Below are 21,354 nucleotides of genomic sequence, written 5' to 3'. Positions count from 1 at the left end.
ATCTTAACGTGATAATTACCAGGTACACACACAACGTACACAAATATTGTAAACAATATATCGGTTTACACATTAACATATATTTAATCAAGAATATATTTACTTACCTTTACAAATGATTTCAATCTCTGTAGAAGTTCTGTTTTTTCTTCTGATCCTGCTGTGCTCGTCTGTCCTGTAGGGGGCGCGCGCGCGTTATAGTGCGCGTCGCTGTGTTCCGGCGGAAGTGACGCGGGCGGACAGTTGGAGGAGTTGCTGTGGATATTCGAAGAGACGCGCTAAACACAAACAACAGATGAAAATCATCTTTAATGTCTTTATTTAGATCAAAACAAATGATATGGCTTCGAAATCTGACCCGCTGCTCATTGTTGTGTCCATACTAGAAGGTAACAGAGACTTTCATTGACTTTGAGAAACAAAGGAAGTAAACTATTTCAGCAGATTTGACGTCTGTGATGCTTTCATTTAAAAACAGAACTGACAGATTTGTCACTAACACAAAAAAGTATCGTAGTTATCTTCTAAAAATACCCCGGAACTAAATACCATGGTATATGAACACAGAAACTATTAGTATCACTGTATCAATGTACGGCATTACTGTTTGTTAGGACAACAAACCATCGATTATGTCACTTTAAAGCTGAACTCTTTATTATGTTGTTAGATGATCAGTGCAAGTCTGTTTTAATGTAATAAATGTTAGATTTATGCATGTTGCAGACACTTTTATCCACTGTGACTTATAGTGCATTATAAGCTATAGGTTTGATCAGTATGTGTGTGTCCAGGACCGAACCCATGACCTGTTGCGCTACTAACACACAATGCTGTACCACTGAGCTACACAGGATGTTAGTTATTTTGTCTGTACTCTTGGATATTCCGAGTTTGTGTTGATTTATTTGTACTCTGTTCCAGCAGTATTATCTGATCTGTTTTCTTACATTACAGGTCATCAGTTTCCCAGGAGACCTCGGCAGACTTTAGTTGTGGAGGCTCGGTTTGATGGAGAAACTCTGTCCACGGATCCAGTAGAACACAGTGAACAACCACAGTTCTGTACTGAGCTGGCCTGGGAGCTGGACCGCAAGACCCTTCACCAGCACAGGTCATCTCATCCACCTGAACCTGATGATCACTGTGATCATGTCTGTGTTTGATGATCCTTCATAATCAATCATTATCCTCCTCTTATCCTCAGACTCCAGAGGACCCCCATCAAACTGCAGTGTTATGCGGTGGATTCCAGCACGTCTGCAAGGGAATGTGTGGGATATATTATTCTTGATCTAAGATCAGTACAAGAGATCAAACAGGTAAGCTGTGTAAATATGCTTGTGTTTGTACATTTATGGTACAGCAAAAAAATCCTCTTAAGATGCTAAATAAATCTTTGATGTCTCCAGAGTACATATGTGAAGTTTTAGTTCAAAATACCCTACAGAGAATTTATTATAACATTATTATAAAATTATTTATTATTATAAAATGTTAAAATTGACACCTTGTAGTTGTGAGCAAAAATGTTTTCTAGGTTGACAGAAGCACCTGCGACCCAATTATAGCGCTTAAAAATGGAAAAAGTCTTCAGAGTTTCAGTTAGTTTGGTTGTGGATGCACACCTTATTGTTAAAGGGATAGATCACTTTAAAATTAACATTTCTGTCATCATTTACTCATCCTCATGTTGTTCTAAACCTGTATGAATTTCTTTTATCTGATGAACACAAAAGAAGATATTATGATTAATGATGGTAAACACACAGCAGATAGTGACCATTGACTTCCATAGTAGGAATAAAAAATATGATGGAATTGAATGGGTACCGTCTACTGTGTGCTTACAGTATCATCATTTATCAAAATATTTTCTTCATCATTTATCACAATACTTTCAAAATATTTTTCCCCTACTATGGAAGTCAATGGTCACTATCTGCTGTGTGTTTACCATCATTCATCAAAATACCTTCTTTTGTGTTCATCAGAAAAAAAATCATACAGGTTTAGAACAACATGAGGATGAGGAAATGATGACAGAATTTTTATTTTTGGGTAAACTATCCATTTAAGAGCAATAACAAGTAGTTTAAAATCAATTCTGTAACCATCTGAAAGTCAGTGTAAAGAATGTAAAATGGGTGTGATATGGTCTGCACAAACTGGCATATTCTGTACATGTTGAAGACAAGAAATGAATGAAGCAGGGATTTAAAATAGTCCATCCACCATAAGATAAATTAAAGGTGACATAGAATGATTGAACAGAGTATTTATCCTTGTTTTGTGATGTGACATGTAGACAAAATTTTTTTTGTTTGTAATGCCTTAGAAGCTTCCTAAGATAGCTATCTCTCAGATCGCTCTATTAGGGTGGGGGATTTTAAACAAGTGGTTTTGCACCTTTTTGGCTCCCCCTACTGGCTTAACTTGCAATCTCATTACTGATTGGCTGACTTTGCTGCCACTCAGAAAATGTAGCCAATTATTTTAAAGTGGAGGGGCAGTGAGATGCCTGTGATGTCATAAGCATCAGTTTTTCAGATTGGGCCGTTTTCTGGCTGACATTTCTAAAAGAGGAATTTCTATGAGACTGAGATGTTTAGCACTTTTTGTATGTTTGTGAACGCGGGTAGACTACCATTATTCAACAAAGACAAGGTAAAAATGGTTTTTCATCCTCTGTCCACTTTAAGATTTTGTAAACCTTAAATATATATAAAGGTTTTAACTATTGGCAGTGAAAGAAACTGCTTACATTAGAATTTACTTGCTTTTTGCAAATTTGATGCTGCTATTATTAAAATATAAACATAAATTCTTAAGTGATGTAAGATGAGGAGTTAAGGTACCCAGATGATTTTCTCACTGAGGCGGAAAAGAATCATTGAAGATTAAAAGCAAGAAATGATTGGTAAGCGGTGCTTTCAGTACTTGGAGATGTGAGCAGCTGCTTACATAATCACTAGGGATGTAACGATTCAACCGTGTGTCCCATTAAAAATGCCTGTCTCAAATCGATTCTGAATCGCAAGGCCGCGGTTCTGTGTTTAATGCACAGCTTGTGCGTGTACTACGGCATTTGGTCAGTAGGAAGTCCTTATCAATCTAAAATCATAACAAGTTGGAATAGTTTATAACGTGCATTTAAAAAAGCAACACTCGTTAAACCAAATCATTTAAAATATTCTTTATTATCATGAAAATACCTGAAACAATTTGAAGAACAGTGATATTCCTGTAGACATTTCCTGGAATAGTGTTTGTAATGCTACTTCTTCTGTGGCACAAAGGAAGTTTCTGCACGAGAGCACCCCCTGGCGTTCGAATGTGCCTGGATTTCACCGTAATTCATTCAAATTCATTCTTTGAGAAAATGCGCATTTGCATGGTTAATCGTTACACCCCTAATAATCACTAATGGATGACAGACATCAACTGATATATGAATGAGGATCAAGTTTGGATCAGTGTTGCTGAGCAGAACATTGGCTCGTTGTGATTGGTTGCTGTCTAGAGGCTTTAGGATTGTGTTTTCTTATTTCTTACTGCCATATATCGAGATGTCTTCTGTAAACACATGTACAATCATGTCTTCTGATAAATCTGTGTTTGTTCAGGCTCCTAAATGGCATCCATTGCTTAGCAGCAAGTACACAAAAGTAAAACCTGCTCTGCTGATTGGCGTGATTCTAGAGAACGACATCAAACAGACACCTGAGCAGTTCAAAGCCAAGAAAGCTCCTCCGAGAGAAGGTAAATCACAGATCTTTCAGCTCTCGTTTTCTTTTCTTTCTTACACTTTCTTATTTTCCCTAATTTCTCCTCTTCTGTTTCAAAGCGTCATGTCCTTCATGCATGTTTCTTTTCTCACAGCATCATTTAGGTCAGTACTGCTTCAGTAGTTTCACAGGCTTCTCCTCATCCTCATTCTCTTTGTTTGTTTACTTTCTCTCTATTTTTTATTTTATTGCCTTGCTTCACATGATGGAAGTTCACAGGTTTGTAAATGTTGTTTCAGGCTGTGTTAGTGATGATGTGATGTCATGTCTGTGCTTGCTCGTAGGTTCTCCAGCACGTCTTCCTCTCGATGCAGGTCAACTTAAAGCAGTTTTAAATTCAGATGAAGGCTATCATCAGATCGGACCTGAAGATCTCTGCCCTGACATGTTTGTGTTGTCAGTAACGGTCGCTTTTGCTACACGATTGGAGCAGGTAAACTAGCTATTAACTGGATCTGATATCTACGGTGGCCGAGAAGTGCAAAACAAAACAACAAATTAAAAACACAAAGACAAATGTAAAATAATTTTTTTTTATTTGCATTTGTGTTTTTGATTTGTTACTTTATGCACATCTCTGTATGTGTCACAATGTCATGACTGAATGTTTCTCATCTCTGGATGCTCAGTTGATCTCCAGCTCAGTGAAGGCTTTATCTGAGGCTTCAGACTTCTCATTTTATTACAACCTCCTGGGAAACGATGTCACCAGCGAACCTTTCCAGAACCTCCTCAGTCCTAACTTCGAGCCTGAACGGGCCTCCGTACGCATCCGCAGCAGTGATCGTGTTTTGCGGCTCTTCCTCTCTCAGCAACCCAGTATCCGGGTAAACCGTTAGAAATGCGTATCGCGTACCCATTAGTCATATATTTAACTTTCTTCAAATGTAATAATCGTGAGGTTCGTATGTTGCATGCAGATCCATCTATGCTGTGGGAATCGTTCACTGGGCAGCACTGAGATCAGTCTTGCTGGATTATTAAAGAGCAGCACGGATCTGACTCAACGTTCTGCTACTATAGAGGGAGCTTTCATCCTGCAGCCTCCCAATCGGGAAAAAACGAATCTGCAGTCTGTCCCACCGGACCTCCAGCCCACAGTGGGTGTGTCTGTGACACTGAGAGCAGAAGACGTCAATAATCAGGTGTGGTCCAGTTCTGGTTAGAGGGGATACAGGTACGGCCAAATCTCGTGAGATGTTGGGTTTGGGGTTAGGATGAAAACAGTGCACATCCATCGAGATTTCACGTAGCCGTATCCCTTCCAGCCACAAGCTTGTGGTCCTTCATTTCTTTTACATGTGCACTGGATTTTCAGTGTTTTTAACAGTTGGATCTTTGTTTAAACAGTTTGATGCACCTGTTGAAAACGAGCCTAAAACTCCAGTGAAGAAAAGTCTCGTCCCAGACGCCCATCATGGACGTCCTCCAGTCCAGCAACATCAAGCACAAACCCCATCACCTGTCAGGAAATCACCTAATCTCCATCACAGATTACCAGCAGCGTCTCCAGAGAGCTCCCAGAGTGAGGCGGAGACTCTGTCCAGTGATGTCAGACAGGCCCCGCCCACTGTCTGTGGTAATTGATTGAAGAGTTTATAGAGCAGTTTAAACAGTAAAAGTATTTTTGTTTATAGTTCAGTGCATATATAAACTCTGGGATAAAGACACTATAATAATAATAATAATAAATTTTATTTTTAGGCGCCTTACATGACACTCAAGGACACCTTACAACACAGTAAAACAGGCATTAGTAATGATATACACAATGTCAATGTCAAAAAACCCTAAAAACAATATTAAAACCTAAAAAAATCACATAAAAGCCACCCGGAAAAGATGGGTCTTAAGGCGAGATTTAAAAACAAGGAGACTACCACTGTTTTGCACATCCTGTGGCAGCAAGTTCCAAAGGTAAGGAGCTGCATGACTAAAAGCCCGGGACCCCATAGAAGTAGTGCGAGTTCTAGGGAGAGCGAGTGTAAGTGACGATGATGATCTTAGAGTCCGTGAAGGTGTATAAATATGAAGAAGGTCAGATAAGTATGTCGGAGCAAGGTTATTAAGTGCTTTATACGTAAAAAGAAGAATTTTAAACTGAATACGATATTTTACCGGAAGCCAGTGCAAGTCTTGTAGTATAGGTGTGATATGTTCAGCTAGGGGAGTTCTGCTAATGATTCGAGCAGCTGAATTCTGAACTAATTGTAATTTGTTAAGTAATTTTGAAGGCAAACCATACAAGAGACTATTACAAAAATCAATACGAGATGTAACTAAGGCATGGACAAGAATCGCTGTGCTTTTAACTGAAAGAGCTGGACGTAAACGATTAATATTACGTAAATGAAAATAAGCAGAGCGAACGACACTATTTATGTGTGCTTCAAATGAAAGAGTACCATCAAAAATAACCCCCAGACTTTTAACTTGTTTAGATACAGTGACTGGTAAGTTATCAATATTCACAGATGAACAGGTAGATTTCATCAGATTATTTTTTGAACCAACTAAAAGAATTTCAGTTTTATTGGAGTTAAGTTTAAGAAAATTTAAAGTAAACCAATCTTTAATTTCTGCCAAACAATCTGATAGAACAGTTGGAGGGAAATTAGCAGAAGGTTTAGAAGACAGATAGAGTTGAGTATCGTCAGCATACAGATGAAACTGAATACCAAATTTCCTAAAAATATTACCAAGGGGTAAAAGATAAATGATAAATAAAAGAGGACCTAATACTGAGCCCTGCGGGACACCGGAATTAACATATGAGGGTTTTGATTGAAACTGTTTCAACTGTACAAATTGAGTACGACCAGAAAAGTATGATTGAAACCAAGTTAGAGCGGTTCCAGCAATTCCAACAGATTCCAGTCTATGTAACATAATGTTGTGAGAGATAGTATCAAATGCTGCACTTAAATCAAGCAGAATTAGTATAGTTAAGAGACCAGAGTCAGCAGCCAGCAGTAGATCATTAGAAATCTTAATAAGTGCAGACTCAACACTATGATAAGGACGAAACCCGGATTGAAATTGCTCATACAGACCATTATGTGATAGATGATTCCGGACTTGAACTGCAACAGACCTTTCCAATATCTTAGAAAGAAATGGAAGAGTTGAGATGGGTCGAAAATTATCAAAATTACTTGAATCGGCCCCCGGTTTTTTAAGTAGTGGAATTATCACAGCAGTTTTCAAGTGAGACGGGACTATTCCAGAAATAAGTGAAGAGTGTATGATTTCAGTGATTAAAGAAGATAAAGAAGGCAAACAGGCTTTAACCAAATGCGTAGGGATAGGATCTAATGAACAGGTGGTAGGTTTACTTTTATTGATAGTATTGATTACTTCCTCAATGCTAGGAAGTTCAAAAGATAAAAGCACAGAGTTAAATGTCTGATCAAAACAATTATTAAGTTTTTGCACAGACATTTGCTGATGAATGTTTTCAATTTTTCTTCTAAAAAATAACATAAAAGTTTCACAGAGATCCACAGAGCAAAGATGTGAAGGAATAGGATCAGGTGGTTTGAGGCTATTATTTACCACAGAAAAAAGGGTTCTTGTACTCCCTTCATTCACACTAATCACATTAGCAAAGTAATCAGTTTTAGCTGTAATAAGGGCAGCCTTATAGTTTTTCATGTGTTCAGAATACAGTTCTTTGTGTATCACAAGTCCAGTCTTGACATACAATCGCTCTAAGCGTCGGCCTTTAGATTTTAGTCCGCGTAGTTCTTGGGTAAACCAGGGAGCAGAATTAACAAATGAGACCGACCTGGTTTTTAATGGAGCGCAGACATCTAAAATCGTCTGTAGTCCAGTGTTGTAATGCAGAACCAGTTCATCAGGGGTGGAATAGTGGCCATTGCTACAAAGGTTGGAAAATCTTTCAGCAAAAACCTCAACATCAATGTTCTTTATGTTTCTGAATGAGATGGAACGACATAGATTATGCTTAAAGACAGGTAACTGAACATTGAACGACACCAACATGTGATCTGATAAGCACAAATCAGAAGTTTTACAATTATAAGGAGTTACACCTGAACAACACACAAGATCGAGTGTATGACCCTTAACATGGGTAGGTGAATTAATAAATTGTTGTAAGCCAAAGCCATCAAGACATGATAAGAAATCTCTTGTAAATACACTACCAATATTATCAATATGAATGTTAAAATCCCCAAGCAGAATCACATTAGGAGATAGTGAAGAAAGAAATGTTAAAAATGCAGAAAGATCATTTAAAAACACAGAATTGATCTTAGGAGGGCGATAGACAGCAGCGAGAATCGTAGGAGTTGAACCATAAATTTGCAATGCAGTATATTCAAATGAGGTGAATTCTGGCATAGATATTTCTGAGACTTTCCATTTATCATTATGTAATATTGCTAAACCCCCGCCACGGCCCGATGCACGGGGTTTACATGTGTAAACATAGCCCAGGGGGGTAGATTGGTTAAGTTGAGAGAAGTCATTACTTTGTTGCCACGTCTCAGTCAAACAGAGGAAATCGAACTTACGATCCAATAGCAAATCATAAACAACAGGACCTTTGTTTGACAGCGATCGGATATTCCATAATCCAAAAGTAAGATCATTCTTACCAGCGTTTGTGTCAGCTGATCTCGGTGGCTTTGATAGCACACTGTTGTCTATGGTTCGGTGGTATTTCTTTGGGGGGCGAGGATTAGAAGACCAAATAGATGGAATTGATCTTAGAGGATCAGACTATGTCCATGAATGTTTCTAGTTTCGAATGCATTATTTGACGTCGTCAATATAGCGGTCATAAATCAGATCAGACGTGAGAGATAAACTATCTGTGAATATCTGTGCTGTTTCTGCTATCAGATGTGTCTGCCCCTGTTACCCCCGCTGCCACACGTGAGCCTGAAGCCGACACGTCAGTCTCAGTTTCTGCTCCAAAGATCTCCGTTCCTGCCTCTGCGCGTCATTACTGCTTCTCTCTGGACCTGAGGAGCATCCGAGATCTCAGGACGAGCGTCCCGGTCAACTGCATCCTCAGGTGAGTGACGCCCATGAGCTTTTCCAGATCTCTTTTCCTGTTCTCCGGCTCAGCTGATGAAAGCGTTTGCTCTGTTTGTAGATACTCTTATCAGTTCTTCGGCAGCGCAGCTCCCATCATGACGAGTCCAGCGGTGGAGCTGAGGAGGAACACTGAGGTCTTTCTGCCACAGTCTTACTGTGCTTTTGATTTTGCTGCTCTGCCCAATCAGCTTCATGAAACCTTTCTCAGGTCAGAAGAGCTCGAGTCACCTCACAACGTTCAGTGTCGTGAGCGCAGCCGCTTGAGGATTATTGTGGTTTTGCTGCGTCACAAAAGAAATACAGAGTTTTGAGAATGTTACGACAGCAAGTCTGATCTTGTTTGGGACGGGATGTTACTTCACTGTAGAAGACAAATTTCTGTTTATATCTGATGTTATTATATCTGAACTCTTTGAGTTTTTCATCTCCATGTTTGCACTTTAGGGTTCCTCTGCTGGTGGAGATGTGGCACAAAGACTCAAACTCTTCAGATCGTCTGCTAGGTTCTGTCAATATTCAGTTGTCTGAACTCCTCGGCTCTGAGAAGACTCGTTTCCTCGACCCGTCAGGCATGCAGCAGTGCAGACAGACTGTTTCAGAGAGGGTACCCATCATTGCAGCACATGGGTTTGTACAAATTTATGACATTCATGAGGTGTGAGAGATCAAGTTTTTCTTCAGTAAAACCATTTCTTCCTTTATCAGAAGGGTGTGCTGAAGGTTTTCTGCTTTTTATAGGATTACCCTACTTTCAAAAAAAATCCTGATAATTTCCTCACCCCCATGTCATCTGAGATGTTTTTGTCTTTCTTTGTTCAGTCAAGAAGAATTCAAGTTTTTTTTTTTTAGGAAAACATTTCAGGATTTTTCTCCATAAATAGGACTTTAGTGGACCTCAACAGTTTACAGTTTCAATGCAGCTTTAAAGGACTGAGGCTTAAGGGTCATTATCACCAAAAAAATCAAGAAGTACTTTTAAACCTTAACTTCTTGTCTTGCACTAGCTGTGTGATGCACCAGCGTGACCTTATATATCATGTAATCACATGGAAAGGTCAGGTGTTACATATGTGAAATGCATACTTGAGAACCATTTTAATCAATAAACTGACACTAAAGCCCTATTCGAACGAGATTAGTTTTATGGGGGTAAATGGCGTAATGTAATTTTACCACAGGACGTCTGCAATTGGGACGGGATTAGAAATCTCAGTAAAACATTCAGTAGTGGGAGGGGTAACTCGATTGCACACCACGTCACCTTTTGTCGTCACGTGCACATTACCTTGCTTCCTGATATCAGATGTGCAAACAACATGACATAGACGAGGAAAACGCAAAACACTGTGTTTAATTTTAGTTTGGGGAGAACGTCAGTTTCAGAAACCGTTCCGTGCCTCTGAGAAATAAATGTGACTTTTTATAAAAAAAAAGTTTGTGTCGTGTTATTCAGGAACTGACTTGCCCCTGACTTGTTTTTCCGCCTAAAACGCAAGTAAATGCTTCTTTAAGCGCTTTTATATTTAAAAGAAAGCCGCAAATTAAAAGTAAATGAAGCAATTTACGTGTATATTTCAAGATGGTCTATTCGCACTGGATTAGTATTACCTGAGGTCATTTCTCCAGACCTTTTTACAGAATGTAAAATTCGCCATAATCTTTACTGACAAGGAGCATTCGGACAGGACTAAATCACTGAGAAGCTTTGAGAAAAATTGCTTTGCCCCAAGACAAGTAAAACTAATCCCGTCCGAATAGTACTATAGACATGAATTAATATCATTCACATACAACAACATCTAAAGGCTCCTCATTCTCCACACTTGTAAACACTGAAGTGGTAGTTTCACATACATCATGTGTGACCTTTCCATGTGATTACATCATATGTAAGGTCACGCTGGTGCATCACCCAACTAGTGCAAGATGTGTTTTAAAAGTATTTTTTATTTTGTGAAAATGAGTCCTTTAAAGCTGCACTGAAACTGTAAACTGTTGAAGTCCAATATATGGAGAAAAATCCTGGAATGTTTTCCTCAAAAATTCCTCAAGAATTTGTAATCCTTTGAGGAGAAGAGATTCATTGCAGTACACAAAGCTCACCTGTAGATGGCGATCTCAAACACAACTATACTTTAAATATGTTTACAGGTCTGAGAAATTGGCTGAACTTTCTTACGTGGCTGTTTTAGAAGATTTGGGTTTGGTGAACGCTCAAGATATTGTCATCTCTGAACCGTTACAGGTAGATTGTTTGATTCATTAATGTTCGTTCTTGTCTTGAGTGTTGGCATTATGGGTAATGTTTCTTCATTAGGAGCAGCAGAGGTCAGCAGCTCCTCCTCGGGGTCAGACGGAGGTGGATACCCTGACTCGACCTCGAGAGACCCTGGAGTACAAGGCAGCGCTGGAGCTGGAAATGTGGAAGGAGATGCAGGAAGATCTGTTTGATAATCAGGTAGAGTGTCAGATGATTCACACAATTTAAAACATTTCAAAAGACTTTAATGTAATGTGAATGAAAGTGAGGATTGCCAGGAAACTTTTTTGAAAAGATGGGAAAGATGGATAACGTACATCACTCCATTACGTCCATCGTTTGTTTAAAGGTTTTTTCTTTTGTTTGTTTTTAATTATTCTCCCTATTCATCTTTTGGATGAGAGATTCATGAGTCATTGAGGTTTACCCCATCATGTTTGTTTTAGTTCTCAGTTGGAACTTACTGTGTTAAAAAATGCTTATATGAATGTATTGTAGAAGGAAGACCTTAAGGGTCCTTTGCCTACTTCGATTCGAGGTACCGAGATTGTGATTATTTTCTTGTTGTCATTTTTATTTCTTTATTTATTTATTTTCTGTGTGGGGGTTAATGTTATATATTGGCAGATGGCTTTATGAGAAGTTTGACATGTATTTTCATTGACAACATTATATGGACCTGAATAATCAAAATAAAAAAAAAAGAATTGGAAAAAAAAAAAGAAAGTGAGGATTGTTTTACTCCTGTTTGTGGTGTTCAGCCAATGAATGGAACGGACTGTAAATACTCATCAAACAAATATTCATCATTACTGTATTGAGGTCAGAAGGGGTTAAAAATAATCATAAACATTCAATTATGATTTTGTGTAATTTAAAAAACCTTATTAAACTGAAAGACAGAAAACTTCTAGTGATCATAGACTTTCTTTACAGATAGTTGTCTATGTTTGATTTGTTGTCAGCTGAAACAGAAGGAGTTGAGTCACATGCAGGCATTGGCTGAGGAGTGGAGAAGAAGAGATCATCAGCGAGAAGCTCTTATCAAGAAGAAGGTCCAGACAGATATGAACACTTTGTTTTGTTATTGATTCTCTTTCTTTCTAAAGTAAGATCGATTGATGTAAATGATGTTTTATTAGGAGCTGGAGTATGATCTACTAGAACAACAGTTACAGAAGACTCTGTCTGATCTGGAGAAGAGAGAGAAAGCACTCGCTCATGCTGAGATGGAGGTCATGTGACTTCAGTGCTGTTTAATCTGACTTTAGTTTGAGATCAGACATTGAGACGTTTGTTCGTTTGACACCCGCCGCATGTTTAGACGCAGACGCTGCAGCGCGAGATGCGAGCCGAGCACGAGGTGAAGGCGCGAGAGCTGCAGGACAGCGGACGACGTCTACGCGAGGACTGCGCGCACCAGGTGGAGCTAGAGAGGTCAAAGGTCAGACAGCTGGAGGATCAACTGAACCGACAGCAACAGCAGGTAAACATGACCTGTCACATGTCCATCGGTGTAGGAGCTGAGGTCAGAGAGGTCATGAGGGGTCACGAGTTCAAACCCTTACATCACAGAAACCCTGCTAATGATTCTGACAAAAGTCTACAGTTAGAGAGAGAGAGAGAGAGAGAGAGATGATGGTTTTAAATTATTTATTTACGTCAAAGGGGAAAATGACAAACTGCACCTTTTAAGGTTTTTAATGTGTTTTTATTCAGACTGACAAATAAAGATGAAAGAGTTTTATTTTACTGGAATATTTCTGCATTTCCTACATGTAGAATTTTCCCAGGACTTGTTGTTTTCACGGATCAGATTAATCAAAACTAAGTGCAGCGTTTTCAGTTTTCTTCAGTGAAATCTAAATCTTCTGAGCTTTCCTCCGACACTTTGCTTACTGAAATACTTTAGACTGCCGTCTCATTTTTTCCCAGAAAACCTCTGGCCGCCCAGCGCAGCGCTAACAAATCAAGCAAAGTAGGTTTCTGACATGAGAAAAGTGAAGGGCCCGGGCCGGCGATGAGAGCTGTTTGGTGTAGTGTCTGTCATGTAACTGTTTATCTAGTCTTCTCTTGTGTCAGTAATGTGTAAACAGACATTTGTCTCGCGTTAACGCACACACGCTTGATCCTCCTGTCTTCTTAACTGGACACACACTCCTCATTTGTGAATCTCAAACATTGCGTGTCGAGTTTCACTGGCATCTGTTTTCTGTCAGAGAGCGAGCGACGGGGGAATGGAGAGCGCTTGTGAGGTTTTAGTTTGTCTAACACCCTTCAAGTGATTCAGCAGTAGCCACTCACTGATAGACGCTTCACACACACACACACACACGTGCACACATAGACACACAGAAAAACACACACATATATGCACAGACATACAGACACATGCACAGACAGATTTTCTTTGTGGTATTTGTTGAGATTAATTTCTGAAGTTGTTTTCTTCTTGAATATGAATAATAAAGTCATGTTGATGTCATCATAGACTAAACAGATCTTTGTGTGTTTGTATTATCATTGTGTTGTTGCACACATCAGATTGTATTTCAGGATAGAAACAGTAGAGACGCTGTTGTGCGCTGTAGTGATGTCATTTATTTCTCTTGAAAGATAAAAGAATCAGAAGTGAAGTACAAGCAGCTGGAGAGAGAGTTTGATCAGTACAGAGAGCAGCAGAGCACTCGTCCAGAGATTCGTCTTCAGTCTGAGATTAATCTCTTGAGTCTTGAGAAGGTCAGAGAAACACACAAACAAACACACAGGAGCTTCTCCTTTACACCTTCACATCTTCATTCTTCTTCTTCTTCATGTAAAGGTGGAGCTGGAACGAAAGCTGGAATCTGCAACAAAATCCAAACTTCATTACAAGCAGCAGTGGGGACGAGCGCTGAAAGAGTTGGCCAGATTTAAACAGGTACACATTTATATCTGTAGATCATCTCAGTCTCTATTTCATTGTGTGTGTGTGTGTGTGTGTGTGTGTGTGTGTGTGTGTGTGTGTGTGTGTGTGTGAGTCTACACTGAACAGAAGAGAAGAGAGAAAACAAACATTGAGACCCTGAATATAAAGCCATCTTATCATCACTGTTAATAACTGTTAAAGACTGAACACAGCTGGCGTCTCCTTCTGTGCCGCTGCCAGAGAAATATAAAGAAAACATCGGATGATTTATGAAGCTCACAGCTCTCCAAAACTTTATATGAAATACAGACAATAAATCACAACTTCATTATAATAAACCTCATCACAAACACTTCATGAACAACATTCTCACTCTTTACTAAACATCTTATGTGTGTGTGTGTGTGTGTGTGTGTTGTTTGGTGATGTGTGTGTTATTGTGTGTTTGTGTTAAGCTGTGAGAATCTTCATGTGTGATATAATCCAGGTGTGTGTGTGTGTGTGTGTGTGTTAGTGGTGTCAGTGTAACTCTGTCCAGAAAACTTCACTTGAGTAACGTCTGGTGTTTGGTGAAGAGCCACAGAGATTCGGGTTCATGTGTTGGTCATTTAGCCGCTGACTGACCTCCATGTATTTATTTACACATCTTCAGTTATTATTAAAGTTAACACCACACACACACAGAGACACACGCACGCACGCACACACACACACACACACACACACTTAAGCGTCAGATCTGGAAACATTTACAAAGACTCTTAACTGCTCTTCAGGATAATTGTGTTCTGTGTTTTCCTTCAGCAAATATTTGAGCAGAAGTCAAGGCTTCATCTTAGTGAGTTTGTTTTTCTTGCCGTTTAGTCTGAAAGCAGATGTGTTTAACTATAATGTGTAAAACTCCAACTGAATTGAGCAAGAAGACATCATCAATAAAATAAAGTTGATTTGCAGCCAATAATGAAATGATGAAATCCTGGTGTTAGGAACAGATGAAGTTAAAAATGCGATCATTCCTTTATGACTCTTAGAAGATTTAATGATAAAAATCTCTTCTTAGGATTTCTAAAGCACTTTCAGTTGTGATATTTTCAGTCATATATTGTTTGTGTTTGTTGTCTAGCGAGAGCAGGAGAACGCAATGACACGCTTGAAGAAACAGCAGCAGGAACTGGAGCACATGCGCTTACGCTTTCTGGCCGCTGAAGAGAAGGAAGCCGTCAAACACGAGAAACAAGAACTTCAGGAGATCCACAACCAACTGAACAGGTAACACAAATTAATACTTTCACTTCATTCACATCTGTGGTTTAAAATCCCAAAACTACAGCACAACTCTGATCCTGAAACAGCTCAACTTCATCAAATCTTCATCAGTAGAAAATTCAATAGCAGTGAATAACTAAACTTACTTGAGTCCTGTAAGCCTTCAGAGAAAATGTTGCTTTCGCCAACGTCCTGTAGATCTGAATCACAACACAAACTTCATGTAGTTTCTGTTTTAAACGTCCATCAGACTGAAGCAGGTGGAGGAATCGAGCAGACGCGTTGAAGCGTCGGCCGTCTGTCTGAATGACATCACAGATGAACATGTGACCCGTCTGCTGGAGGAGAGAGATGCTTTACTGAGGACCGGTGTCTACACGCACACAGACAAAATCATTTCTGAACTCAACAGACAGATTCAAGAAGCCATGAGCAACAGAAGAGATCACTGAGAGATGAGCATTAAAACCACAACAGATGTATATAGTTGTGTATTTCTATCATGTTTTCATCTGTTTTAAGAGTTGTGTGTCTGATCTTTACAGATTTATACTGAGCTAACAGTAAAAAACATCTTCAATGTTTTGCACAGATTTCATGTGGGGTGTGTGTGTGTGTGCGCGCGCATGTGTGTGATTGTGTAGATGTGTATGTGATTGTGTAGGTAAGCGTGTGTGTGTGTGATATCAGCAGATGGCGCTGTCTCTTAGCAAATCATTCAATATAATACTGTGTGTGTGTGTGTGTGTGTGTGTGTGTGTGTGTGTATTTATAGCTGTGTTTGTTTTGTTATTAGTGTTTTGTTTTTGTAAAATGAATAAAATCAAATATTTCCCAGCTCTTATTGATGAGTTTCTGTAAAGAATAGAAAGTGTGTTCACCCTCACGTCAAAGCAAACGTGTGTGACAGAGTCTCATATAAACTAAAGCATCAGTCAATATAAATGTTATCCTAAAGTCATGTTAAAAAACACTCGAGTAATTAAAGCTCTTAACATAAAAACAATTTTAATAGCATTTGATCATTTTTATTACTTTACAAAATCTCACTTAAAGATGCACAAAAATCACATTGCTATTGCTTTTCAAAATCAAATCTTTTTCAAATAAAGTTTAAAGTCTTTGACAAATAAACTGCTGAGGTTTTCTTAATGGTAAAAAGAAGTTTTTGTGCTGTAACCCCATACAGAAGAAAGCATTTCTCTGGTGTGTGTGTGTGTGTGTGTCAGGTGTTCAGCGGTGAATGATCGACACTTTTGGTCTGTGTTGGTTTTCAGACTGTATCTGACCTTCAACATGTGAAGCACTTATGAAGACAGTCCATCAGAAACAGTTTACACAACTGATAGAGACACGACTGTATCTTCACATTTATGAGCTCTTTCTGAGATTAACGTCCGTCTCTGACCCCCAGCACTTTCACTTATGTTTGTCTGAAGTCTATATATATACATATACATGTTTCAACAAATCTTACTGTCACACTACATATACACATCTAACAGCACACAGGGTTTATTCTCTGTCACTTGTGCTCATTTCACTGCTAAACTTTCAAATAATCATCTCACCTAAACACGACCCAAAGAGAAACCCCATAAACACAGAGAGACGCCATATATGGACCGTCAGATTAAACATCAACATGGGTTTTTCAGTGACCCACAATCCTCAAAGCAGCTGAACTCAGACACAGCCGGTCTGGAATTCAATTCTTCAAGCAGTCAGTCACACGTAAGAAAATATTTAATGATGGGCTGTTGAATTATTGGAAAATAATGCAGACCCACAGTGGTAATGTGGCCAACGCGAAGCAAAGTTATACCACGGGTGTGGATTATTTCCACAGTCAATTATTCCTCTTACCACAGACATTGGTAGTTATTTGAAGACTTTTGACAGGTTAGGTGTGCATTAATCAAAAAATAATCAACACCCATGGAACATTATTCAACCAATCAGAATAAAGCATACAACAGACGCGTGGTATAATGTTTATAATTGATCAACTATATTAATAATCCAGACTGATCTCACGGAAAGTCGTGTCACCAAAAATTTGAACAATTTATTCATGTCCATGACACGAAATTCAGCTATAAACCCTTTCTGTTACATTTTAGACACCCTAACCAAATCTGAACTCTAACCCCAACCGACAATGATTTAGAAAATAAATGAGAAAACAATACCTAAAATGACACGAAAAACTATTTAAAAAAATTTGTGCAAGTGACACGAAAAAGATATTCGTGCTAAAAGCACGAAAAAAGCAGAATTTTGTGCCATGGACACAAATAAATTTGTCACATTTTTCGTGACTGCACTGCAAAAAATTTTCCTTAGTATTTTTGTCTTGTTTTCAGTAAAAATATATATAAAAAAAATCTTACATTAAGATGGTTTTCTTGATGACCAAAACGACCCAAGAAAATAAATCTAGTTTTTAGACTAAAAATATCAAAATTTAAGTGATTTAAAACAAGCTAAAAAATCTGCCAATGGGGTAAGCAAAAAATCGTGAAAATGTTTCCTAAACACTAAATTCAAGAAAAATTCAAGAAAAATTTGCTTACCTCATTGGCAGATTTTTTGCTTGTTTTATGCACAAAATCACTTAAATTTCATATTTTTGGTCTAAAAACTAGACTTATTTTCTTAGGTCGTTTTGCTCATCAAGAAAAAGCATCTTAATGTAAGAATTTTTAGACAAAAATACTAAGAAATATTTTCTTGAAAATAATTTTTTTCAGTGTATAACACGACTTTCCATGAGATCATGTTGCAATAATCACCTGTGATGTTATCTGTTAAAAACATACTGAATACATAAACACTCTTGCAGGAACATTTTACACTTTCTGATTCATACAATCAAGTTGTATTTATGTACTCAAAATGTGTTTTAGTGCAGTACAGAACTCATTCTTTCATTTGTCCTTTCAGGTCACATAAAATGAAATAATAATGCTAATAATGAGTTTAATGAACTAGTAATAGTTAGTCTTAACATGTTTAAACTAGAGGAATAACACATGACTACTGACAGTATAAGTGCCTTCATGTGGTTTGTGTCCCCTTAAATACAAGGGCAGATATTTGTTATTATAATGTGGTCACTATCAACGTTTAGCTTTCATAAATCCTCTGGAGACTTTGTCTGATATTTCAAGCGTTGAAAACAGCGTTTGACTTTCAGACAATGATGTTGAACGTTTGTCTGTTTTCTCTCGTCAGGTTTGCTACTACTGTACACCGTCCACCGAGACAAACCTGAAGAGCTGAAAGTCCTTTCTCATTAAAGCTTCGGCCGTCACGTGAATAAACGCTGCCATCCAATACAGCAGACCAAACATTTCTCACAGACTTTTCCATCTCTTTATATGTTTCCAATTAAAACGTTTTGGAGACGTTAAAGAAAAACTTTTATTCCTAATTGGTTGTGAAAGTGTGACCTCAGTCTGCTCCACATTTTTCCCAACAGGAAATTCCAGAAAGCAACAGCAGTCCCGATGAAAACCCGCGGGCCACTTTCACATGTATGTTTTCAAAATAATAATTCTCATCTGATCATTTGTTTAGCCTCTGGGCCAGGCCGCGGTTCACAGGTCTCAGTTCCCATGGCCAAGTGCCGTGATTGATGCACTAAATTCTAACTATTTGTTTAACAAATGTGTAATGCGCCCCTGGGAACAATTTTCCTCAATATCCAAGAACTGGGAACGTTCTACTGTCTGAAGAATTATTAAAATTGTTGGGCAAGAAAAAACAGTTGGACGTTTGCACCCTTTCAAAACCCCAAACCAGAAGAGCAAAAGTTTTGCACTTCACCGTTACAAACGTCACAAAAACGTTTCACGTGAAGTTTCCCATGAGCGACGTGACATCTCATTTGTCTTGATCTCTTGAAAACAAACTTTTTGCTCTTTGCCACCAAGATCTTTACAATCGACTAATTATCTTTAATAGGCCGCATAAAAACCATCAAACCGTCCAAAGGCCAATCTGCACTCCAGCTATATTAAGACGTGAATGTATCGATCTAACAGTGGCCAAACAAAACAAAACGCCAGAGAAGTTAGAAATAATGTTGATCTTATAAAGTTCAATCATTTATCAGCACCGAGACTATAAAAAAAACACACCCAGGATACCTCAGATAGCATTGTTCAAATCATTGTTTTTCGAGGTGTTTTTGGTGGGGGAAGCGCAGGCCAATAAATCAGCAGAACTCGGGCCGGGGCGCTCGGTTCACGTCGTGCGGGTCAGAGGAATAACCCCACGACAGCTGCCCGAACCCGAGACACGGAGTCGCTCTGGGACGTGACCTTCTCCACAGACACACCACAGGGGCCGAGGCCCGAACACCGACCCTGATACATCACCACCAACTAAAGATGGATTTCATGGTCTCTGCAGAGAAAAGAAAAAACTCACATTGTGTTAGTAAAGCAACAAACAGCAGTGTGTCAATGAGATAAACACACTATTGTCCCTCTCTCTCTCTTATTGTTTGTATTTGTGGGTTATTTCAGAAGTGTGTGTCTTAGTATAAGCACCTTTTGTATTATTGCCTACCTATGATGACATATCACTTCGCTTTGGATAAAAGTGTCTGCTAAATATGTAAATATTTACAGTAAAGAAAATGAATTATTTGCTACAAGCATTCAGTATACTGCCAACTCTTGAAAGATTCAATAAAATATTACAAATCTTTAAAAGATTATTACACTTTCATAAAAGTCCTGATCATTTATTCACGCCCATGTCATCCAAGATGTTTTTGTCTTTCTTAGTTCAGTTAAGAAATACATTTTTTTGAGGAAAACATTTCAGGATTTTTCTCCATATAGTGGACTTAAATAAACCTCAACAGTTTAACGTTTCAATGCAAGGGTCTGATCTAGAGAAACCATCAGCATTTTCACTCATTTTTTTTTACTTTTACACCACAACTTCTCATCTTGCATGAACTGTGTGACATGCCGGTGCGACCTTACGTGTTACATAATCACATTGAAAGGTCACAAATGACATCCAGTGTTTACAAGTGTGGAGAAAGAGGAGTGTTCAGATGTTTTTAGGTGGAATGATACTAAATCATGTCTTTGTGTCAGTTTATTAATGTCCACAAGTGTGTGTTTCACATATGTAACCTGTGACCTTTCCATGTAATTATGTAATATACAAGGTCGTGCTGGTGCATCACGCGGCTAATGCAAGACAAGAAGTTAAATTTTATAAATGCAAAAAAAAATCGTTTAGAGTCCTTTGAAGCTGCATTAAAACGTTAAACTGTTGAGGTCCACTATATGGAGAAAAATCCTGGAATGTTTTCCTCAAAAAAAATTAATTTCTTCTCAAATGAACAAAGACATAAACATCTTGGATGACATGGGGGTAAGTTAATTATCAGGATTTTTTTATGAAAATTGAGAAATCGTTTAAGAAATACACATTAAAACAAAGATTTTAAAAATGATCCATTATCAGTTCACAGCTATAGTGATGTTATGTTTAAATGAAATATTGACTATAAAAAAAACGATGAATTAAACACAATCTAATGTTTAATCAAAGTTTGGTCAATACTTTATTCACAAGAACACTTTTGGCCTATTGTTTATGTACAAAGATAAATGTTGAACCCATGCAAAAAAAGTCAACGATGGACTTCTGTGAAAATACATCACACAATTGATGATTATCTGACATGAATCACACTTATTATCTGAGCCGACCGCTTCATAAAGAAGAAGAAAATAGATTCTGTGGATGTAGAAAAAGAAGCACATTGTTTTATTTGGTTCCTTTGGTTTATAAGAAGAAAAGTTTGAGGTTCACTGTGATGACCAGAAACTGAAGTGAAATCATTCTCATGGCTCAGTCTGCGTTTGCTTCATCAGTAAAACATGTCACATAAAACTCGGCTGAATGTAAGACATCATTTAACTTTCAGTTACAAAGCAAAAGATTTACTGTATGCAAACTCTGGGATTTCTCCTCTATACATTTTGGTGCATTTTAAAAAATTAAATAATTGTCAAAAGTGCCATATA

General features: G+C 38.2%; 1 protein-coding gene across 2 annotated transcripts; it reads left to right on the top strand.

The window, feature by feature from the left end:
* The first annotated feature begins 236 nt into the window (after window positions 1–236).
* cep120 (centrosomal protein 120) lies at window positions 237–16,331 on the top strand. Of its 2 annotated transcripts, XM_065270328.2 has the most exons (20): window positions 237–389; window positions 958–1,114; window positions 1,208–1,322; window positions 3,627–3,762; window positions 4,073–4,221; window positions 4,418–4,615; window positions 4,709–4,933; window positions 5,139–5,367; window positions 8,661–8,835; window positions 8,917–9,066; window positions 9,303–9,485; window positions 11,010–11,103; window positions 11,176–11,316; window positions 12,084–12,173; window positions 12,261–12,353; window positions 12,443–12,604; window positions 13,735–13,857; window positions 13,940–14,038; window positions 15,150–15,295; window positions 15,543–16,331. In XM_065270328.2, exons 1-20 carry the CDS (start codon window positions 341–343, stop codon window positions 15,742–15,744), a joined length of 2,916 nt encoding a protein of 971 aa, XP_065126400.2. In that variant the 5' UTR covers window positions 237–340; the 3' UTR covers window positions 15,745–16,331. The 2 variants fall into 2 exon arrangements, with proteins under 2 accessions (XP_065126400.2, XP_073672285.1); XM_073816184.1 differs by lacking the exons at window positions 15,150–15,295; window positions 15,543–16,331 and adding an exon at window positions 14,831–15,037.
* The last annotated feature ends 5,023 nt before the right edge of the window (window positions 16,332–21,354 follow it).

Source organism: Paramisgurnus dabryanus, chromosome 11, assembly GCF_030506205.2.
Source record: "Paramisgurnus dabryanus chromosome 11, PD_genome_1.1, whole genome shotgun sequence".
Lineage (NCBI taxonomy): Eukaryota > Metazoa > Chordata > Actinopteri > Cypriniformes > Cobitidae > Paramisgurnus > Paramisgurnus dabryanus.
The sequence above is the reverse complement of the archived record's forward strand: the minus strand, read 5'-3'. Positions and strand labels throughout refer to the sequence as shown.